Here is a 21000-nt window from a genome sequence, read left to right on the forward strand (position 1 = left end):
CTGATGTGAAAAATGCTGGTCATAAATGTGGAGAGCAGGATGAGTGGTGGAAAATGAACTTCAATAGACCTTTGGTCACATAAATATTTTTAAAAAATTTAAAAAATCTTCAACTTTTAACATGACAATGACCTTAGAAATTAGCATCAAATCATTCTGTGGCAAAGCTTTCCTCTGTCAATGCCACACTACAGGTTTCTAATCCATATTCTGCCCTGGAGCTTCTGTATGTAGAGAAATGCTGATTATGCAAGAGATTGATGGTGTGAAGTAGAGCCCCAGGGGATGGGCTTGTGAGGGAACTTCTGCTCTCCAACTGTTTCTGGTAAGACTGAGTAGTTTTTATTTTTCATCCCTTGCTTAATAGCAAGTACCCAGGCTGCCAAGAACCTCCTCCAAACGTACCCTATTGGTACATATGTTATTCCAGGAAAAGTATATGCACAATTGATAAAAATGAAGCATATTGTCAATCTTTTTGAGCCTTGGGTAACGTTATAAGCTGTAATATTGTAAAGCACAGTGTTCAGGACAGAAACTTCAGATGAATCATGCCCTGAAGTAATCAAACAAGGTAAGAAAAGAGAGACAGAGAAATACTAATAGTATTGTACAAGTATAGTGTCTTATTTTTTTCACTATTAAAAATATAACAAGGAGTTTTCTGTTATCTTGGACTTAAGTAAGCATATTTCGTTGACACAATATTTTTGAAAATTCTCAATGCAGTATCTAATGTTGCTGGGGAAATGGCACTTAATGCTTCTAGCCAGGGGCCAGAAACAGATGTTGCATGTTCTGTACCTTTTCGTCATCTTAGAGTCTGGGATAATGTTGGAATTGTGAATTAATATGCAAGGTGTTTGGGGAATTAATATGCAAGGTGTTTGGGGAGTAGTTGAAAGCAACATTGTGTTCCAGTGTTAACCAGTTCACTCTGATGCACCTTCTCTTCAGTTTCTTTCTTGTCTCAGGAAAAATTATATGCTGCCATGTGGGTAAATTTTTCATCTCATAGCAGGTGATGTTAAATCAATATACAGAATGGCCATCCTGCTGCAGGATAAATAGATGGTTTTGAAAATTCCTCTTGGTAGAGTAGGAATTCATCCTCACCCTGCTGATATAGTTAGGAAGAATAAAGGAGTTGCTTTGAAATCTGCTGTGTTTGTGCCTGTGAGCTGTGGAAGGCTTTCTGGCTCCCTGGATTCCCAGAGTGCTGGTGTATTGACACATCTGCAGTGATCTTGTGTGTTCCTTCCCAGGGAGGAGAGGTTAAGCAACCCTTTATTGGATAAAGCAGACTCCCTGCCTTGCAGCCTCAGCAGGGTAAGGTAACTAAGGGAGGCTAATGAATTTCAGATAAAGTGCAGAGCAGCTGTCCTGTAGCTCAGGTTACAAGTCTGCTGAAGCTTGAGCCATTGCTTTGTTTCAAGGAGTATGAATAATTTACTTTTTTACCCACTCCATCAAGCTTCCTTTCCTAGGACTTAGTAGTTCAGTTCCATTCTCCAGGGTTGGATAGTGGTCAAATGCCATGAATTCAAAGACAGGCTTTTCTCCCTTCCTTGAGGGAACTTGACTGCTGAGGAACACGGCTCTGTGCATGGCTCTGCTGTCATCACTGCTGTCCCTGCTGAGCTCACAGAGCTCCTCCCAAAACACAGGGCAAGCCCACGTTCAGTTTGTGGTGTTCATCATTCCTACCAACTAGATCAAGGGTTTTTTGAACTCTTCCTACCCCTGGCAGGGCCTCTGTGCTGCTGGCTTCTGTGAGAAGTCAGCCTTGCACCCAAACTGATGTGTAGTCTTTGTTGTCTCAGCAGTGGGTAACCTGAGCTTCTTGGTGCTAAATACCAAGCTCATAGATGAACTGTGAGGATAATCTCACTGCTGATTGTTGGGATCTAGATTTATGCATCATGTGATGACCAGTGTATGACAGCATCTCTTTATAATGTCTCTTAGGGGTTAAAAGAGTTTTTCATTTCCAGCATTTAGCTGAAAAATGAATAGTGGTGCTGAGAATAGGACTTTATGTTTCTTTAATTCCTTCTCTCCTAAACCACTTTAGAATATTAATGAAATATTTTCAGGGGAAATGAAAATATGGAAAAATCTATTGAACTGGGTGATTGTTCCAAAAGTCATGGCAGTTGTTTGCAGTTAAAGTGGACAGAACTAATTTCAGTAGTAGATATTTCAATAGTAGATAAGCATGTTGTTCTAGGCACTCTAGACATGCACATAAAGAGAAGGTTTCTGCTCCAAGGTGATTTTGATTTAAATCAGCAGCAGGTACAAAGAGACAGTGGTGGCTTGAGCCGTACAATAGGTCAGACATGACACAGTCATAGAGGTCTGTGATTTAAACCCTTGACCTGCATTTTTCCTCCCAATAAGGAAAATGCTTCAACCCGATTATTCATGGCCTTCTATATATACACAGTAGCTATAAGCTGTTGCTTTAAAACACAAAACCCTCAGAGATGGCCTCAAGGTGATGAAGTACTTGAAAAAATACATTATCTTAAGCTGCTTAGGAGGATCTGACACTGTAATTTGTGTCAGATTGCAACCTGCATGATTAACTGGTGTGTCTAAAAGTTATTGTTCATGGAGAACAGTCTTGTTCCATAAATATTGATAAAATATTGGAAGATAAACACTAGCAAAGGAAAACATTTCCTTGCTAGGAGGAGAAAAATAAGATAAGCTCTTAAAACATTTAAATAATGTTGGTGTGTCTACAGCAGCACCTCTTTAATCTCATAAAGGTTATATCACTCTATCTGCCATCTGTATGGGTTTTATAATGCAACTATGTGGCTCATGGCAACAGCTTTCCAATAGTTCCATGCTTATTAAAGTCTTCCATTTTGTTTTTATAAATTAACATTTCCTAAGGCCGTTGTTTTTAAAAGGTGTATCAGTGCCAACCCACTTCTGCCTTCCAAAACTATTTTTAACTAGTTTCTGTCATGTTGAGGTTAGATTAAAATTTCAGTGCAGTATGGGAAAGCTTTATCCTGAAAGTGTTGAGGAGGAAAAAAAAGTCTAAAGCAGCAAGCCAAAGAGTTAAATAAAATACTTCTCATTTGCACACAGGTAGAAATGTAGGAAGTGCTGTGGGTGCTTCAGTCAGTAACAGTCAGGTTTCTAAGGTTCTGTGCCTTCAGCTTCATACCAGTTAAATTCTCTTTCAGCAAGCAGCACTGCACACATTTTGGCCTTTCACTATGTTTAAAAGCCTGTTGAAATTAATAAAAAGCCTTGTAAGATAGTACCCCTAATTTAATCCACTGAATAGTTAAAATATACCTCTGGATAAAAGAAGCCCTCAGAAGAATGAGTGATTATTGCATCTAATAGCCACCAAGGAATTATGGTTATTCTTTTAAATAGTTGTTTTTTTCTAAGTGGCCTTCAATTTGCAGTGAAAATTTACAGTGCACAAAAATTATATTGCCCTGGAGCAGCAACAACTTCACAAACATTTCCCTAAAATACCTTTTTTTTCTTATTTTTTAGCCTTGTTTTCTTTCTGAATGGCTCTGTGGTGAGACTGATTGCAAGTTTCACACACAGTTTGTGCCAGAACACAAAATTCTGCCAATGTTGGCAGTATTTATGCATCAAGAACATTTATGTTGCTGTTTACACTTGGAAAGTCATGGCAGAATACTTCACTCCAATGGAGATATTATATGAAATTTCAATTATAATTGTGCAGGAAATCAGTTTTCTTATGCCTGCTGCTGGCCTGGGGGTGTTCCTTGTGCTACCAGCAACTGCATAACAATACATTTCCACAGCACCAGTTCTTACATATGAGGTTGTTGCTCAAATGGCGTCAGTCTAAGAAAGACTTAGGCAAAAATATCAAACTAATTTAGGGAGAACGAGGAAAACAAAACCCTGGCCTTGAGCTTCAAACTCTGTAGCCAGGTTTGTATTAGGTCATTAGTGTATTTTTAGTGGAAACAGAGCAAAAAAAGCATTCTGGACCTTGGTATTTAAGAAGAGTTATGGACATCTCACAAGTACATGTGTGTTGAGGGAAATTCCTCTTCCTAGGAAAATGTTTCTTTCAAATCAAGGTTTGTCACCTGCTGAAATATCAGTGGGCTTTTGCATGCAATAATCTCTTTCACTGTACAAACTTCTTCCATAACTTGCATTTATTTGATATAGCTTCTTAGGGCACTGTTGGTACAGCTGTAAGACCAAAGTCAGTGTAGTCATCACAACTCTGAGTCCAATGCAAAGTAGGCAAGATGGATGCACAAGAGTTTATATATAGCACAGTTACACTTTATATCAACAAACTTAAAGCAGGCAATGCCTTCCAGTCCCACTTGAAAAGGCTTGAAAACACATTCTTGGCTAACACCAGTTGCAGGCCTCTCTTTCTTCTATTCAAGTTTAAAAATTGATGCTGTCTTAGTGCATGGCAGAATTAGAGAAGGGAACTTTGAGTCAGCTTTTGCAAATGTGTAATTTTGCTCCCAGTTATCCCATTCCTGAGAAATCTGGACATAATGGATTATATAGGATTGTGTTTCACTTCAGCAGATGGTGAGTTACATGGAACACACTTGGATCCTGAGAAAGGGTTGGTTAATTATAATGACTCGCCTGATTAAACTGAAGTACGGCATAAGTGCCCTGCACAGCCTAACTTATTTCTATCCATGATGTTCCAGTCTGTGTGTGAAACTTGAACAGAGACATTAGGTCTTCATTTAGACCTTTAGTAAGACCTATGTGCATTTCCATATTTCCCTGTCTAGGTGTCAAGGGTCTTGTGTGCCTTTATCTGCAGTTACTAATTGAAGTGTCATAAAGGATGTGTATTATTCCTACATTACACCAGTGCATCACATTGGACTTAAAAATGAGCACAGTGGGCTTTATATACTGATGCCCTATTAAATATTTAGTTCATTCTCATACCTTTGGTCTCAAGGAGGCTAGAAATACAAAGCAAGGGCTTTAAAATACTTTTGAATTTGCATTTCAAGTCTGTAATGTGTCATGCTTCAAGAACTAGTACAAAAGTCAAAGGAGAAAAACAGGGAAAATGGCAATTAATCTGTCCTAACAACTGCAAAGGATGTTACCAACGATACAGATATTAAAGCCATTTATTGCCATTGCCAGATAAAAGCTTTATGTAATTAAAACATATGGCTGGTATTAGCTGTAAGAGGGACCGGAAATTGAGCATTAAAATTGACTCTGCCCTTAGTTCAGTGTATCTTTGGGGGAGGGCAAAGTGCTATGACTGAAAGGGTGACAACAACTTTATCTTTGAATATCCTGTCTTTTGTCAGCTATTATTGCAACCTGCATGTTTAAGTGTTAAAAAGACTCTGAAGAATTATAAAACCTGATGAATGCCTCTCAGAAAGATAGACTGTATTTAGATGCTAAATTCTTCAGCGTAAAGAATCCAGTCCCTCCATCTTCTATAAATTTTGCAGTAAAAAGAACAGTTTTGGCTTTTAGAGAAATGATTGTTTAAATATAACATGTAATGTAGTCAGTGGAAATTTCCATTCTTCCAGTTTTATTTCTGAAAGGCTGTATCCCAGAAAGCTAATTTCTGGAAGCATTTTCACAATCCTGTTTAAACAGAAGTGCTGGATTGCCTTTTAAGAGTCCATACCAAATTAGGGGGTTTTTTGACATAGTATATAGAGCTAGTTTCATTTATACTCAGTGAGGACTTGACTCAGTTTCTGGCCTGCTTGATACAATAATGTGACAGCATTTTTGTTCTGCCTTTCTTTGTGCTGGTTTTGAACCCATTTTTAATAGGAATAACTATATCTTTTATTTCACTGTCCATACAAAATAATGGCTCATTGTAATCACAGATCCTTTATTGTCCTTACATGTAGTGTCAGCTGCAAATTACTTTCATAAGCAGGAACCTCTTGGCAGTTTATAGTTACCTTATTAAAAATTCAGAAGGGCAAACAATTATATTATTTGAACCTTGGGCTTCTCAAATGATTAATGACTACATTCCTTCTGTAAATAAATACAAAGTTTTGCAAAGAAATATATCAAAAAGGATCCAGCTCTGAAGGTTTTGCTGATATGATCCTCATTAGTAATGGGTGTGGGTAATAGCTATTGTCTATTCACATGAATTTACAAAGCCTGGCTGTCTCGTTATTTCAGATAGAAACATTTCTGCCGGTCTGAGATTACATTTCTGTGGTCTTACTGTTCTGGAAGGTAGACAATATCTTTGCAATCAATTTAATATCTTTTTTGGCCTTATTTAAGATGACTATTGAAAGTGAATACTCAAACAGTAAGTTTTTTTCTCAGTGGGATTGTGTGAAAAGCTGAAACCTAACTTTCTGTTGATTCCTTTTCTTTTCTTCTGTTGTGCTTATTGCTGAATGGTGCTAAACCCTAATTTGGTATTCCAGGCCACGAAGACATTCTTCTTTCAAAAGGGAATACATCTCTGAACCTTTAAAATATATTAACCAAAACATATTTTTCAGGGTCCCTTTAACCTCTAATAGCAGAGTATATTCTTCTGCTTTTTGTGTGTTTGGGTTTTTTCTCCCTTACATTCTCTTCTGTAGCCCAGTTAGTTAACGTGGAAGCTTACATCCCTGGGGAACACTCAACCTGTAACTAACTGGTAACAAAATGGTGTCTGAAATTTAGTATGAAAATTATTATTTTAGATTTCAGTAGAATTCATTTACAGCTGATCATGTATTTTCAACGTCTCGTGCCACCATTTTTCAGTTTCAGAGGTAACAGCCCACTTAGATGAAAGGGAAAAAACACTCCTTGAATTACCATCTCAGAGCCCCGATGCAGGTAGGCACCTCATCACCCTGTAGTTTGGAGGTCACATTTTACAGGTCAAACAGTCTGAATTGGAAAGCCTGGTCTCATTAAGTATTAGAAGCCCCAGTTTGCTTTAATAATTTCCATAAGCTCAAAATCCCTGTGATTTATAAAACTACCTAAATGAAGGCTGGGATTCTTGACTAAATTCAGAAAATAGGTAATTTTCCAGCAGCATCTAATGTTCAGGTCTGTCTTTTCTGTGTTTTTTGATATCATACCCTGGAAACCCTCAGCATTGCAGTTATTGATTTATAATAAAGAGACAGAGCAGTTGAAACATAGCAAGGATTTATGCTTCAAAATTAACTATCCCTGGATATTTAGGATTTCAATACAAACAACTTGGTAACCTGTTGTTAATATGTTTCATTTATCAGCTGAAAGTCAAAAATGAAAGTGAATTTACTGCACCTGAATGGCACTTTTTTTACTAAAAGTGCCCAGAGCTCTGGGTCATGTGTTATCTGCAGAAGTGGTACAGAGTAAATAACAACAGTTGTTCCCATTTTTACAGAGGTAGCACATTCATTGGGCACTCACATGGTCCTGTCTTCTGTGGTCCTTCCTTCCAGTATTGATATCACATGTGAGGATTCACTACCTGGGCATTCTGGCCCAAGATTTCACGTAACTAAATACTATTATTCAAGTATTATCTAACACCAATTCACTTTTTGATGAATCATTATCAGATAAGTCTGAATCATCAGTTGATGGACAGGGCTGACTCTTGCTGACTGCAAGTCTCTTTTCCATGAACTAGCCTTCCTGCTCTGGTAAGAGTATTCGTTCTGTTTGTTATTGGCTCTTGTGCAGTCTTCTGTTAAAGACTGAGATTTATCTCTTCTGTTGTCTCTCTCTTCCTTCCCTCCTTTCCTCCTTCCCTCCTTGCAGAAAAATCCGTAAGAAGTTCACCAGATCACAGCTGAAAAGAGCTTCCAGAACACCTTGTTCTCCGATCATTGCAAAGACAAAGTCTCTCATGAACAATAGGCAGGCCCGAACAGAGCCAGCACCCATCACACTCTGAAGATAAAACAGCATCAGCACCATAACAATGTCAAAATCATGTTTAATTGTGAATGCAGACAAAACAGGACTCCCCACATCTCTGAGACAGAAACATTGTGTGGACATCCTGTGGCTGGGTTCTGTGTTCTGGGCAGGATCCAAGAGCAGCCCTTGTTTTCCCTCATCTCTGCAAGGGCTACTTCTGGTTCACTGCACAGGCCTATCCTGGATTCCTTCCATTCTCAGACATCAGTGTTGGCTGGTCAGGGAGGGGCTGTTTGCACTGGTCCCACTGAATGGATGCAGAGTCCACCCATCACATTTGTTTATGCCTTCTAGTGGCTCAACAAAAACATGAAGCTTTCAAAACTATTGCGGTTTTGAAACAACTAAAGCAGGATTTAGCCTTGAGGGGTTGCATTTTCAAACAGAACTGCAAACTTGGAGTGTTCATATTTTTTCAGTATTTGCTTGAGTCACCTTGGACTTGATTTTCTAAACTGAATGTCCACAGGGACAAGGTATTGTTCAGCAGTTCTGAAACTTAGACTGAATTAGGAGATGCCCATAATTAGTGGCCAATTTTGGCCAAATATGGTCAACAATATGTTGGCCATATTAGATTTGGTTCAAATCCTGGAAAGTATTATGTGTGACAGTGAACATCCAGCTGGACTAGCTGCATGTGTAGGAACTGGTCCCATTGTCTCTATATTTGAAAGCATCCTCCTGTTTTGCATTTCTTGAAGTCTATTCTGAATAGTGAAAACCAGCAGAACACCATTCCCAGAAAACATGAAGAAATAGGTTATTTCCTATTAGTAATGTCTCTCCATAAAATAATTTCTACATTTTTATGTCTGGATAAAAAGAGGTCTTGCAGAATGCTTTGAGTTCATAAATGTAAGGCTACAGATGGACACTTACCATGGAGAGACGATGTGCCTTTTGAAACTATTTGTAGGAAACTGTCAGTCTCCCTGAAAGTGGAAATGGCAACAGAGGCAGGTCTTTTTTTCTACTCAGGTACTTACAGGTGAACAATCTCTGCCCGACTTTGAAATCCAGAGAAAACCAGTGTGTAGCACTGCGGTGTGAACCTAGTTGGCATATGTTCATCATCTGAGGCAAGTTGTCCTTCAATAGGTTTGGATTCCATATGGCTTTTGAAGATGTGGTCAGAGACTGAACATGTCATAGCAAACTGAGATGAGCTTCAAGACATTTTTTTTCCTCTCTTCTAACTAGGTAGCTCTAACAGTATAGTACAGATGTGAGGTTTTCATCCAGTTGTAGATATGCACCCAGATTTGTGGTTAGAAAGACAAGGATGTAAGAGACATCTCACACTTCTGGGTGATCCCCCCGAAATTATTTCCCCCCATGCATTTTATTGTTTCAGTCTGAAACAGCGTCTCAGCCTAAAACCAACCATACTCCATGTGGAATTTTGAGCTCCTAAGAGAGTGATCCAGATGCTTCTTGAAAGAAGAAAGCACCCTGACCTCTTGAAGCCACTTGCTGATGATTTTCCATAATGATGGATCCAGGTCTTGTCTACTGTCCCTCACCAGCAAGAAACGGGTGGATATGAAAAGAGGTTGATGACATGAAGTGCTTGAACATTTTAGTGAATGTCATTGATTCAGACTCAGTTGGAGAAGACCTGGGATTCATCTGCCTACAGTACTTTCCAGTACCCACTGAAATGTGCAGCCCTAGGAGTTTCTTCTAGGCACAGGATCTGCTTTTCCCTCTAAACAGGAGGGCTTTTTATCACATTGGAGACAACCTACTCTTATTAGTAAGAATTGCCTTTATTAACTGCAACATATGGAAACACCTTCTGTATAATAGCTTCCTCACTCATTAGAATAAAGAAAACATGATTATTCAGCAATCTGTTTGACTGAAAGTATGAAAAACATGAACATAACGAGCTTTGTCTCCCTCAGACATCAGTGAAATCACACACCGCAGACTCATTTTCAAAGTGTTGTTAGCTGTAAGGTGGTAGATTTTTTTACCCTGCCTTATTAAGCTTGTACTCAAATGATTTCTTTTAGTCAGTGTGCTCCAGTGTCTAGACAGTATTTTGTAAAAGCTCTGTGTGTTTCTGCTTTTGACAAAAGTATTAGTATCTGTAATAGTCTGACGTGAAGTCATTTTTCCTTCTTTCTCTCTGAGGAGAGAGAGGCTGGTGACAGAGCTCCCTGTCAGCAGCCAGCCGCCTGATACCATCATCTTTTGCATCAAATAGCCAAGGTAAGGAAGACTCCTCTGCAGCTGCAAGCTGAGGTGCTTCTTCTGGACACAATGGAAATAATGTTCCACCTCTGCCCAGCAGAGCCATTTCCCAGATTGCAGCCTTGGAGTGGCTGAGGCATGGAGGAGATGGATTGCTGGAATAACTTCTGCTCTGCCCTTCAACTGCTCTGCATGCAGCTGCTCTGAGCTCCTCCCTCCTACACTGCACTCAGTGCACGGAGAAACTGCACACCCTGTATTGCACCTTAGTTTTTACCTGCTCTCTCTTCATCTTACCTGTCCCTCAAGATGTTCTCCAGAGAGGGATGCAGGACTTACCTGTGAATTTCGACTGAGAGCGTGGATGGAAGATTTGCTGAAGCTGTGTTCCTCCTGCTGGGTTTGGGCATAACGATTTAAATTTTTTGTAGAGATTGTGAAACTCCTCATCACAATATCATGCAATTCCACGCTTTCTGTTGAGTTAAAATATTTTTCACTGGCTGTGTGCAAAGATGACACATTCCTGTGTACACTGAAACAGTATATCCACAACAAATCAGAGCTTTGCACTTTTTTATCAATCTTCCCAAGTTATGTATTTTAAAACCAGCCAACATATATCAGTCATCAACAATGACACTGAGTATAAACATGAACCTTGTAAGCAAGGACAAGAAGTTTGATACTTACCATGATGTGAGTGAAAGAATCTGGGCAGCAACAGCGCTGCATTTACAATATGATTTATTTTTCTGTTAGCTAAATAAGAAATCCTTCTGAAAATTTGCCTCTCCACTTACAAATATGGGGCTAAAAAACAATGCAAAATGCACAATCTCTTTGTGTCCAGAGGCCTCATATAGAAAGTAGGAAGATTGTTTCAATGTTTAAAATATCTATGTTGCCATTTTCAACGATATAGCTGCTCTGCTCTCTTGAAATATTCTGTATACTATTAGCAAATTATTTTTAAAGGCCCCAGCTTAGTGATGGGAGTTTTGATTCTGTAGAATGGAAAAAGAAGGTTTTGAAATACTTCAGATTGCTTGAAGTATGTTGGTCATATGAAAACATCTTTAAAACCAGTGTTTTGTTTAAAGGCAAATACAGCCTTCGTTTCTGCAGTCCAAACCTTGCAGCATATTATGAAAAACTGGGAATTGGAACTGAGATGTAGAATGAACAAGGATTAGAAATTGTAAAATGGAGCCTGCACTTACAGAATGTGCACTTTTTTAGTAATCTAAAGTAAGATTTATTTTTTAATAACTATAATTTCAACAGAGATACTTTCCTAATTATGAAGGCTTAAATAAAATGGAATGGCTGCACAGTAGTTTCTGAGATAGTCACAGCATAACACACCACAGCCTTTTGGAGAGAGCAATTATAGTCCTTCAGAAATACTATATTACTGGACACAGTGTCTTTATGTATGTGTACTGCTATGGTAATGGAATTGTTAGAATACTTTGGAAATTTCAGCAAAATAATATTCATTTTTCATTTTCTTTTGAAGCTTCTTTATATAAACCTGTGTTCATAAGTCAGAGGGTTTGTCAAAGATCTGAGTTTATATAACTGCATAGTGGATTTTTTTGGAGTAAGTCAGGACTTTTTTATTCAAATGTTGCATGTTGAGGGAGGAAACCTAATTTTGGAATACATGGGTTTTGGATAAGAGTTTTGAGGTTGTACTATATAGTGATCAACAAATTTACAGTGTGCTCCTGCTGCTCATAAAGATTTAACAGTTGGTATTGAAATACAGTATTGATTAAATAAAAAATAAAAAAGTAAAAATTAAAGAGTTGTCTTTTAAATTTTCTGTTGTTTAGACTAAAAGTGAATTGCTCAGTGGAATGGTGAAACTGGGAAGCTCGGTGCTGGGTGCTTGAGAATGTGGAACACCTTAGAATGAAACAGTACTCTTTGATTTGCATTAAAGTGTCTTTGTGTACAAACTCTGCGACTCTTGGCCCTTTTTAGAGGGAACTAAATTCCTACATTGATACTGTCACCCTGTTTTACAGTAGGCTAATGAACAACCAAAAGACTGAAGACGTACACGAGAGTTTAAAATACAAGTAGATAACAAGGGGATGAGAAGACTCAGAAGTTGGGAAAGGTGAGACATGAGATAATGGTCCTAACACTGGAACACCAGAAGGCTGCTGAGGATTGAACTGAAATCTAGGCAAGGGGACTCATAGTCTACAAAAGCAATACTAGAAGCTACAGTGCATTGCAGTCTCCAGTGAACTGGACCATCTAAACTTCTCAGGTTGGTATTAGTGTCAAAAACTTTGTATCTTCATTTGGTAGCACCTGGAACTGGTGTCTTTTATGTAAATATGGAACATTATCTGAGTCCTGTTCTTTAATGACATCTAAGCTAATTTCTGCAAATTATTTGGACGTTTTTCCAGAGGAGAGTCATATAAAAGTCTTCTGAACAGAAGTAAGGACTGCTGCATCACAGGTTTGTTCAAGGCAACTGTTTCCATCTCCTAATTCCCCAGTCTGCCCTGGGGAGATGCAGGATGCTTGGTCCACAGGCTAAGTATTGTTTCAAATGTTTGTTTTAGGATTACCTTTTTCTCCTTCCCTCTGCCTCCTCCCCCAAAGACATCTGTGTAGATCTAAGTAGAAGAGCTCAAGTTCTTCTGTGGCATTTGGATACAATTTCCAAAATGAGCTGTATTTACTAGTCTTTCTGGGTGTGAAGCATTGGTATCATGGAGGGGATGATCTCTGGAAGCAGTCCTTTGCTGGCAGAATCGAGGAACTTGGAGTCTCTTCAACCAGGCTTGGACAGGCTTGCAAGGAATCTCAGTAAAAAAGGAGCAAGTCCAAGGTACCCATTGCTTTCAAAGTATGACTGTAAAGCCTTTCCCATGTCTAGTTGAAATAGGTACCTGAGGGATAACTTTAGTCTCTCAGTTCTTTGGTTCGCTGTAAAGATATTGATCACACATACAAAGCTTCAGCAATGAAAGGACGTAAAACATTTTTTCTTTCCTTTGCCCTAGCAGTCAGAAAAAAAAACCCCACCCCTCCCCCCAAAAAACCAACAACAAACCCTGCAATAAAACCCAACCAACCAAACCAAACCCAAAAAACCAACAGTCAACCAAAACAAAAACCCCATGGCTCTGCTGTCTACTTGAAAGCAGAAATTATCGGAGAGGGCATTTTGCTAAGAGCTGGGTTTTGTTTTGGTCCTTGGTATACGCAGAACTTCCATAAACTGCTGTAAATACTGAAAGCTTTTCTGTGAGGCTGGTCTGGCATCATGACACTTTTCCATGAAATCAGATGCATTATGGCTGCTTTATAAAACAGGTAAGTAGTTGATGCTTAAGTGTTACCAAATTAGTGTAAAAATTGTACCTGAGCTTTAGGGCCCTGCTACGTTACAGCCACTCGTTGCTACTGTGGCAAGACCAAAGGTTCTTCAAATATACGTTCTTTGTGTACACATTGAAGGGTGCTCCTTATAAGCTAAGCACAGGGATATTTATGGAAATTAAAACTCCTTATTACTCATTTAAATGATGATGAAACGTAGATGCCAGGCCAAAGAACTGTCTGTGGCAAATAACATTTAAGATAGACACTCAAATCAAAGTCCATTTTGTACAGCTGGGATTTCCTTAAGCATTAAAATTGGCACTCATATTCTAAGAACTTTTGTTTTTAAATGGCTTAATGGAGTTTTTTAAGAAAGAGAATCACCTTCAGGAAATAAGTCTTGATCTGTACTGCTTTGGGCAATAAAATGGGAAGAAAAGGTTTAGAGCCAGATTTTGATGCTGATTTTCTTCCTACCAAGTTGTCCGTTCATGACTGCAGAATTTCCTCACCAAAACCAAGTCCCAGTGAGTCTGGAGGAACATGGCAACTCTCTAATTTATTTGTAGGGATTTTTTCCCCCTGCTGGCTTTAATACAACATTAAACTAGCAGGGTATAGCAGAATGAGACACTGAACATGATTTCCTTTTGTTACATGGGTATGACTGTTCATGGCAGAAGGATCATCCTTTCAAAGTGTCCTTTCTGATACTGTTCTGTGGACATTGCACTTGCTTTTCCTGTATTTATCAAACTCCTCCATTGTGCTCTCTGCTCTGCCCAATGATCACACTGGCAAAATGAACTTCTCATACTTTTACTTTTTCATAAGATAGGTTACTGGGGCAGATGCAATGCAAATTTAAAGACTGTAATATTGATGGGTGGCTCTATATTTGTTTTCTTTCCTTCAGTCTTGATTTCCATTGGAATTTTAATCTTTTTATCAGGCAGTGGATCTAAGAAAAGTTACACTGCATGCCTCTGGTCCTTAGGATATGCATTTAGTCTGTGGTAAGACAGTCTGCTTGCAGGAGCCTGGCTCAATCCCAGCTGTTGGATAATCCTGCCCCGTTGTTTATTTTCTGCATTAGTGACAGTAAGTCCAGTATTGATTGGCTGTTCCAAACAGACCAGGCTCCATCCTGCCATTTGCACATGCACATGGTTAGGTATTTTCTCCTTTTTTATGGTCTCTGCTTGCTTTCCTGTTTCTTGTACATGTTCAGAAGAAAGGGAAGCTTGATGATGCTCGCCTTCCCAGTGTGTGTGGGTTTGGCTCAGTTGCTGCTGAGTGCCTGGGGGAAGGAAAGGTTGGCTCACTGCTGGCAGTCCCTTTGCACACACACTGTCCTGGGCACTACAGACCACTCTGATTCTTATTCTTCTGGAGCTCTAAGTGTGGGGACAGCCTGTCAGGATGGTGCTGCTGGCACACCTAGGAGGAGACTGTCTTGCTCTGTGGCTAAAGAAAGCTCCATGCTGCTCTTTGGAGTGTAATGAATGGTTCAGGGTGGCTGAGCCCTCTGGAGATGCTCCCATTCCACTGCTGCATAACTGGAATACACTGCCAGGCCTCTTATTTAATGGTGTATCCCAATGGTATATTTGGATCCGCTGCCCTTCTAAGTTGCTTCATTAATGCTCACACACCCTAAACCTGCCTTATTATGTTTTCTTTGCCCCGTTGAACCCTAATCTCTATGGATTTTAACTCACTTTTCAGAATGATGTCAAGGAAGATTATAACCAAGATGCTATAAACATCTAGAAATTTTTGCTCCCCCACCCTTTCATTTTTCAGTTTAAGGCTGGTTTTTTTCCATTATGCTTTCCTTTTCATCTTTCTTTCTGTTGGTCTTTGATTTACTGATAAAGAATCGTCAGACCTTGTTTGAAATGAGATAGCCTTCAAAATAAAATATTTGTACCTATCAGGGTGAGGGCAGCACACATCTGATGTGGGTTTATAGCTCAATAAGCCTAGATAGTGTATTGGCCAAATCATCAGAACTCAAACCCAGATAAATATTTTATACCTGCCAAGTTTCTTGGCTATTTGGATCTAGTGGTTTTGTATTTTCCCTTTCCAAAAATGGAGGCTTGCTTCAGACTTGCAATCCCAACATGTCTGGCTATTTTTTAGAGGAGTTCTGCTCTGGGGTTTGGCTCCACTGTACCTATTGCACATTCCTTGCCAGCCTGTAATTAGACTGGCTGCTTAAATGTTGAGTAGCTTTCTTCTGTTTACTGCTCATATGGATTAAATGTGCAAGATTTCAATAGAAGAATATAAATGAAGTGACTGCCTAGTTCTGGATTTTCTCCATCTTCCCTTGAAGCACTAACGAGAATCAATTGCAGTTGCTTATTATTTTTAAATAGCAGTTAATTTGAGAAAATCTGATTCACTAGCTCTTTTCATTTTGCTGATTTGATTTCAGCTTTCTGCCCATCTGGGCCAACCTACGTGTACTGTTCAAAATCCAGTGCCTAAATTCTCTGGTGCACATAACCAAAGTCAAAGATACTCATCCTAACCACACAGCAAAGCACTGTCTGCAACTACTCCAACCCTCTGTTTTCTTATTGCTAAAGTACTCCATAAGAGAAGGGGCTTTACGTTGCAATTAATCCTCTGTTGTGGCTGAAGGGAGTCAGAGTGATTATAGAAAAACCCCTCCTCCTTATCCATCCAGTTCTCTGCGTGTTCAGACGTGGTGATAGTATCTCAGACTGTGGAGTTGCATGCTCAGAGAAATGGTTTCCTGAGCAGATGAGTTTATTCTGCCTGGGGATGATCTGATGGAACCCCACACTCACCATGGGAACTGTAGAATTAATCTCTATGAAGTCATGTGGCACTTCTAGAAATGGCCTTCTGGTCAAACTGCTGCATCTGTGCAAATCCCCTCGACAGCAATAAAGAATCCTGAAGAAGGATTGTAGGCTAAGCTGTAAGCTCTTTAGGTTAGGGCTAATATCCTCCTGTAATTATTTAAAAATACTTTTCAGATTTATAGCCTCATGGCAACGTCTGGGGTGGGAAAAAAAAGACTATTCAGGCGCTGGTAGTGTATACAGGGTCTGTATTTAGACAGGTGCAGCAGTGGATGTCACTGTTTTCTACAGAGGATATGTATTATCTGATGTGAGGAAGAAAAAGATGTATTCTTTTTCTTTGGATAAAGGGCTGGGTGAGGGTTTCTGGTTCCTAATGGTCTCCCCACATTTAAATCCATGGTGATTTCTGTTCACAGCTTGTTAAATGCTTTTCATTTCATGGCAAAAAAAGTTGGGATAATACACTGTAAATACAGGGTGGTTGTATGTGATGAAACATTGCTTTTTTCATTATATACACACAGGGAAGTTGAAATGTTATTTGTAGAGGATAAAGGTGAACTTTGCTCATGATTTTATGAACTTCTTTATTGCATAGTCCTCTTTGTGCAAACAGCACTTGACACTCTCTTACCTTTCGTTATTTCCAGCAGATTGGAGTCGTTTGCTTTTTAATGTTGATCTGTGACAGAGCAGCAGGTGTTGGATAAAAGGAATCAAGATCACTTTTGGGTTTAGTGATCAAATATTTAGGGGGATTTGTGAAGTACTGTAAAATTCAATTAGTTTTGCTTCCCATGTCCTTTTCTCCTAGACCACTGATCTGCAATTCTGGAATAATTTGTCATGCTTTTTCCAAAAGTGGATCTTTTATCTGGTCTGGGCTAAGGCTTTTAGCCCCAGTTGGTGGTGCTGGGGTTGGTGTTCACTTTGCAAACTGCCATGCTGGCTGAAGACATCACCCTGAAACAGCTGCTTGCTACTAATTCACTGCTGAGAGTTCCTGCCCTCTCTCCACAGAGAGAACAGATGGACTGCTGTTTGCTCCAAAGTTAGATTGAAAATTAGGCTTAACTCTGTGGTTCTGAAATGAGAGAAGGAGGATTCAAGGAAATCCACTAACAAGGGGAGAGGGGAGTAGGGAAGAACCTCTGATGGCCATGGAAGACAAATAGCTTAGGTCAGAAGCACCTGCAGCTGCACACCCAGATCTGCCAGTGGCCATCTGTCTGCAGCCCAGGTCAGCCTCTGGGTTTGCCCAAGGAATTGCCAACCCTGCAGAAATAAATAGCATTCCATGAAGAGCTATTAAGGTATTGAAAAGCAGAAAATATCTAAAATTAATCAATGCAATGTTATCAGCCAGATTCAAGGACCTGTATATTTCTGACTTATTCATTTCCTGCATGCCTGTGACAAGTTCAGCATTGCTGTCAGTGTCTGCTGCTCACCAGTTTTATGTCCTCACCTGCATCTGTGACCACTTTTGTTCCATCACTGCCAGTTCAGGAGGTTCTCTCAGGACTGGACACCTATTAAACAGTTTCAGACTGAATTGTTGAGTCCTTTCTCTACGCACTGCTTGAAAAGAGCCTGATTTCCTCAAAACTCAGACTGTGGTTAGGATAAAGGTCAGTGACTTAGTACACTTGGTATACTTGGTATGGTTTGCTTGAAATGTCAAGAAATATGATAACTTTTCAGTAAACTAATAGGTTAATCCAATATGATCACTGAGAAAGAAATAATTCTGTTTTCAAATGTTTCCACAAACTCAGTATTGTCATGAACACAGACACTGAATTTCTGATGGCTGGTGAAATGTATTTCCTTGGTGTTTGGAGCTGTGTTCGCATATTCAGGTAATTCATTCCACTCTCACTAATCCAGGATGCTATAAATGATAGCAAAAATTTCATAAATATATAACTAAAAATCAGGAGTGATTGTGAACAAAGTTGGCAAAAAGACAGTTTTAGTAAAATGATCAGCAGTCAGGAAGAGGCTCAGGTGAGGTGTCAGTTTTCCCTGATTTCTGGATATGAATATGTTAATGTATTTTGCTAATCTCATGAAAAGTCTACTGAAGTCACCATTCATTTTTTAACTTGAGCACCATCTAGTGTGCATGATAAAAATAATTTAAAAAGTAAATTTAAGGCCAGATCATTATGGCACTTGAGAGTGGAAGTGCTGGCATATTTTCAATGTCAAAAGGAAGAAAAGCATATCAAGGCTTACATCCTGCTAACTTTCAGTAAATCAAGCTTCAAGTGACATTCTTGGGAACTCACTCCCCCTTTTCATTTCATTCATTTCACTCAATCATTTGCTTGCACTTAAATACAAGAAATGAAGTGCACAAAAATAAATACATTTATTGGCAAGCAGGTTAAAAATAATAAAAATAAACCAAACCAGACAACAACTTTTTTTTTTCTAAATACAAACACATATTTGTATAGTCACATAAATATAAATGCAGAGTCCTGCACATTGCTGAAAGCTGATACTGTCTGCTCCACCAAACCCCTGGCTTTCAGCTAAATAGATCTTGGCAGATATCCTCTAGATCTCCCAGACTTTGAATACAGTCAAAGATGAGTCTTTCCTGCGTGATCCAGGGATAGGAGTGAGTGCATTTATGAAAAGTTCAGCCTGCTTTAATTTTTCCTGCTAGCATTGCTTTGTGCAGCCTGTGCCCATGGCGTGCTTTGGGAGCAGCCCAGCTGTCATTGCCATTGCTAAGGAAGTTCAGACTGCTCTTTGCAATACATTTGGTTTGCACCTCTACTGGGAAGTCCCTCTGATTGTAACTTCTGCCCTTTTTCCAATCACCTCCCATTCCCCCAGATAACAAGATTAGGAGCTGCTGCTGGAGGAGCATTACTCATCCATCACTCATTGCTCCATCAGCAGTCACAGCTCTGCCCCTTGCTGCAGGAGTTCCTGCCGTGAGGGAAAGATCCCTGGCTCCCATGAGTGCTCCTGGATTCTGAGTAGTTTTAAAATCAGAGAAGATCAATACCTACCATTAGATTTTTCTTAAAAATCTTTTGATTTGTGCATCAAGTGAGAGATTCTTTTGGGAAGTGGAAGGCACAGGAAGGGGCCCCTACCAAGATTTTTTAAAACTTTCAGCTGACCATCTACTGATTTTTTGCTGCCATTATTTTGTGGGGGAAAAAAAAATGCTGCTTAGGCATACAAACCAGTATTGTTTTAAGCCCAGAAATGAAAGCCAAAGCTGGTAGAACTATACCCAGAGAACCAAATTTTCTTGTAAGATTAAGACAAGGAAAAAAACTCATTTGAGGCATTTCTCTCTCTCAGTTCAAACAAGTCTCTGGGAATGGACATCCCTGGCCAAGTGTGTTCTGGCAAACTTGAGAGCTCCTTGCTCCCATAATGTTTCTATGAGGCTTGGCTCTAAACTGAAATAATTCAGATCAATAGCTGCAATTTTTAAAGCTTAATAGCTGCATCTGGATTAAGCTTTTGAACTTGACCTATCATTTGCTGACTTGCTACCCAGACATATGGTCTCTAGTGCAGCACAAACTGCAAATTTTCACCAAAGCCACACATCAAATGAATTATCAGAATACATTGTTTATATAATAAGTGATAACAGTGGCACTATGGTGAGTCACTCACTGCACACTGGGACTGAAAACCGCTCATCACCTTGTGTGTGTGGGAGAGTTGTGAGCCCTAAGATCTAGGGAACACATTAGTAAACTCTGGTTTTAGGGGGACCTTCTGGTGGGATTACCTTCTCCACCCAGAACAGTTTTTGAATTATGCTGAGACTCTCCAGTGTTGGGCAACCTCTTTAGGCAGAGAAATTTTTCCTTTTCTAGCTATTTGTTGCACTCCAGGAGCAAAATGGCAAATGGAAAATAGACTGAGCTAGAAAGAAAGGAGTGCCTCAGTGTATGTTCAAGTGATACGGCAGAAAACTGAGAATGCCAAACATTCACGAAAATAATGATAAAAAATTTTTGAAGTTAGATCCCCTACTGTGATTAGTGTTATGTTTACTGTCTGGTAGTTTTATGACATTTATTTCTGTTCAGATTGTAATATCAATATTGTTAAATGATTCATAATAGACTAACTCAGTTTTTCTTTCAGAAAGGGAAATCTTGCCACAAGCCAGATGTTGTGTCTGATCTGAATTTTTAAATTGATTACAAAAGCACACACAAATGTGTACTTTGTCAGGCTCTTGAAAAGGGACAGGAACTGCTTATTTTCCCTTGAGTGGAACTGTGTTTAAGAGAGCAGCAGTAAAGTGATTTATAAGGACTGTGAAATTATAAGCCTTCGACCTTCCTCTCCCCTCCTGCCCCCCAACAAATCAAGACTTGTAGTTTTCTCTATCACTAAGGCATGATTCCCATTTCAATCTTATCCAGGTTCAGGTGGAGTTGTTGCTCTATGGTATACAGCATAGAAAATGCCACCAAGTTAAGAACTAAGCATGTGATTCTAGCACCACTGGCATCAATTTGCTCACCTGAAATACACAGCACAGAGAATTTGGTGGTGCTGTCTCTTAGAAAGCTCTGCTTCAGTGGTTCTCCATTTCTTTGTGTAATTTCTGGAAAGTTTAGTTTAGTGTTTTAATGCTCCGTGCACAGCCAGC

At 39.3% G+C, this 21000-nt stretch overlaps 1 protein-coding gene across 1 annotated transcript in view; it reads left to right on the plus strand.

The window, feature by feature from the left end:
* The window catches only part of LOC134547627 (metastasis-associated protein MTA1-like), a 45466-nt gene extending 33370 nt beyond the window's left edge, over positions 1-12096 (plus strand). The window contains exon 7 of the mRNA XM_063391772.1: positions 7783-12096. Within this exon, the coding sequence (XP_063247842.1) occupies positions 7783-7794 (12 nt within the window). The 3' untranslated portion in view covers positions 7795-12096. The remainder of the gene's footprint in view (positions 1-7782) is intronic.
* Positions 12097-21000: the final 8904 nt, after the last annotated feature.

This window comes from Prinia subflava, chromosome 2, assembly GCF_021018805.1.
Source record: "Prinia subflava isolate CZ2003 ecotype Zambia chromosome 2, Cam_Psub_1.2, whole genome shotgun sequence".
NCBI lineage: Eukaryota > Metazoa > Chordata > Aves > Passeriformes > Cisticolidae > Prinia > Prinia subflava.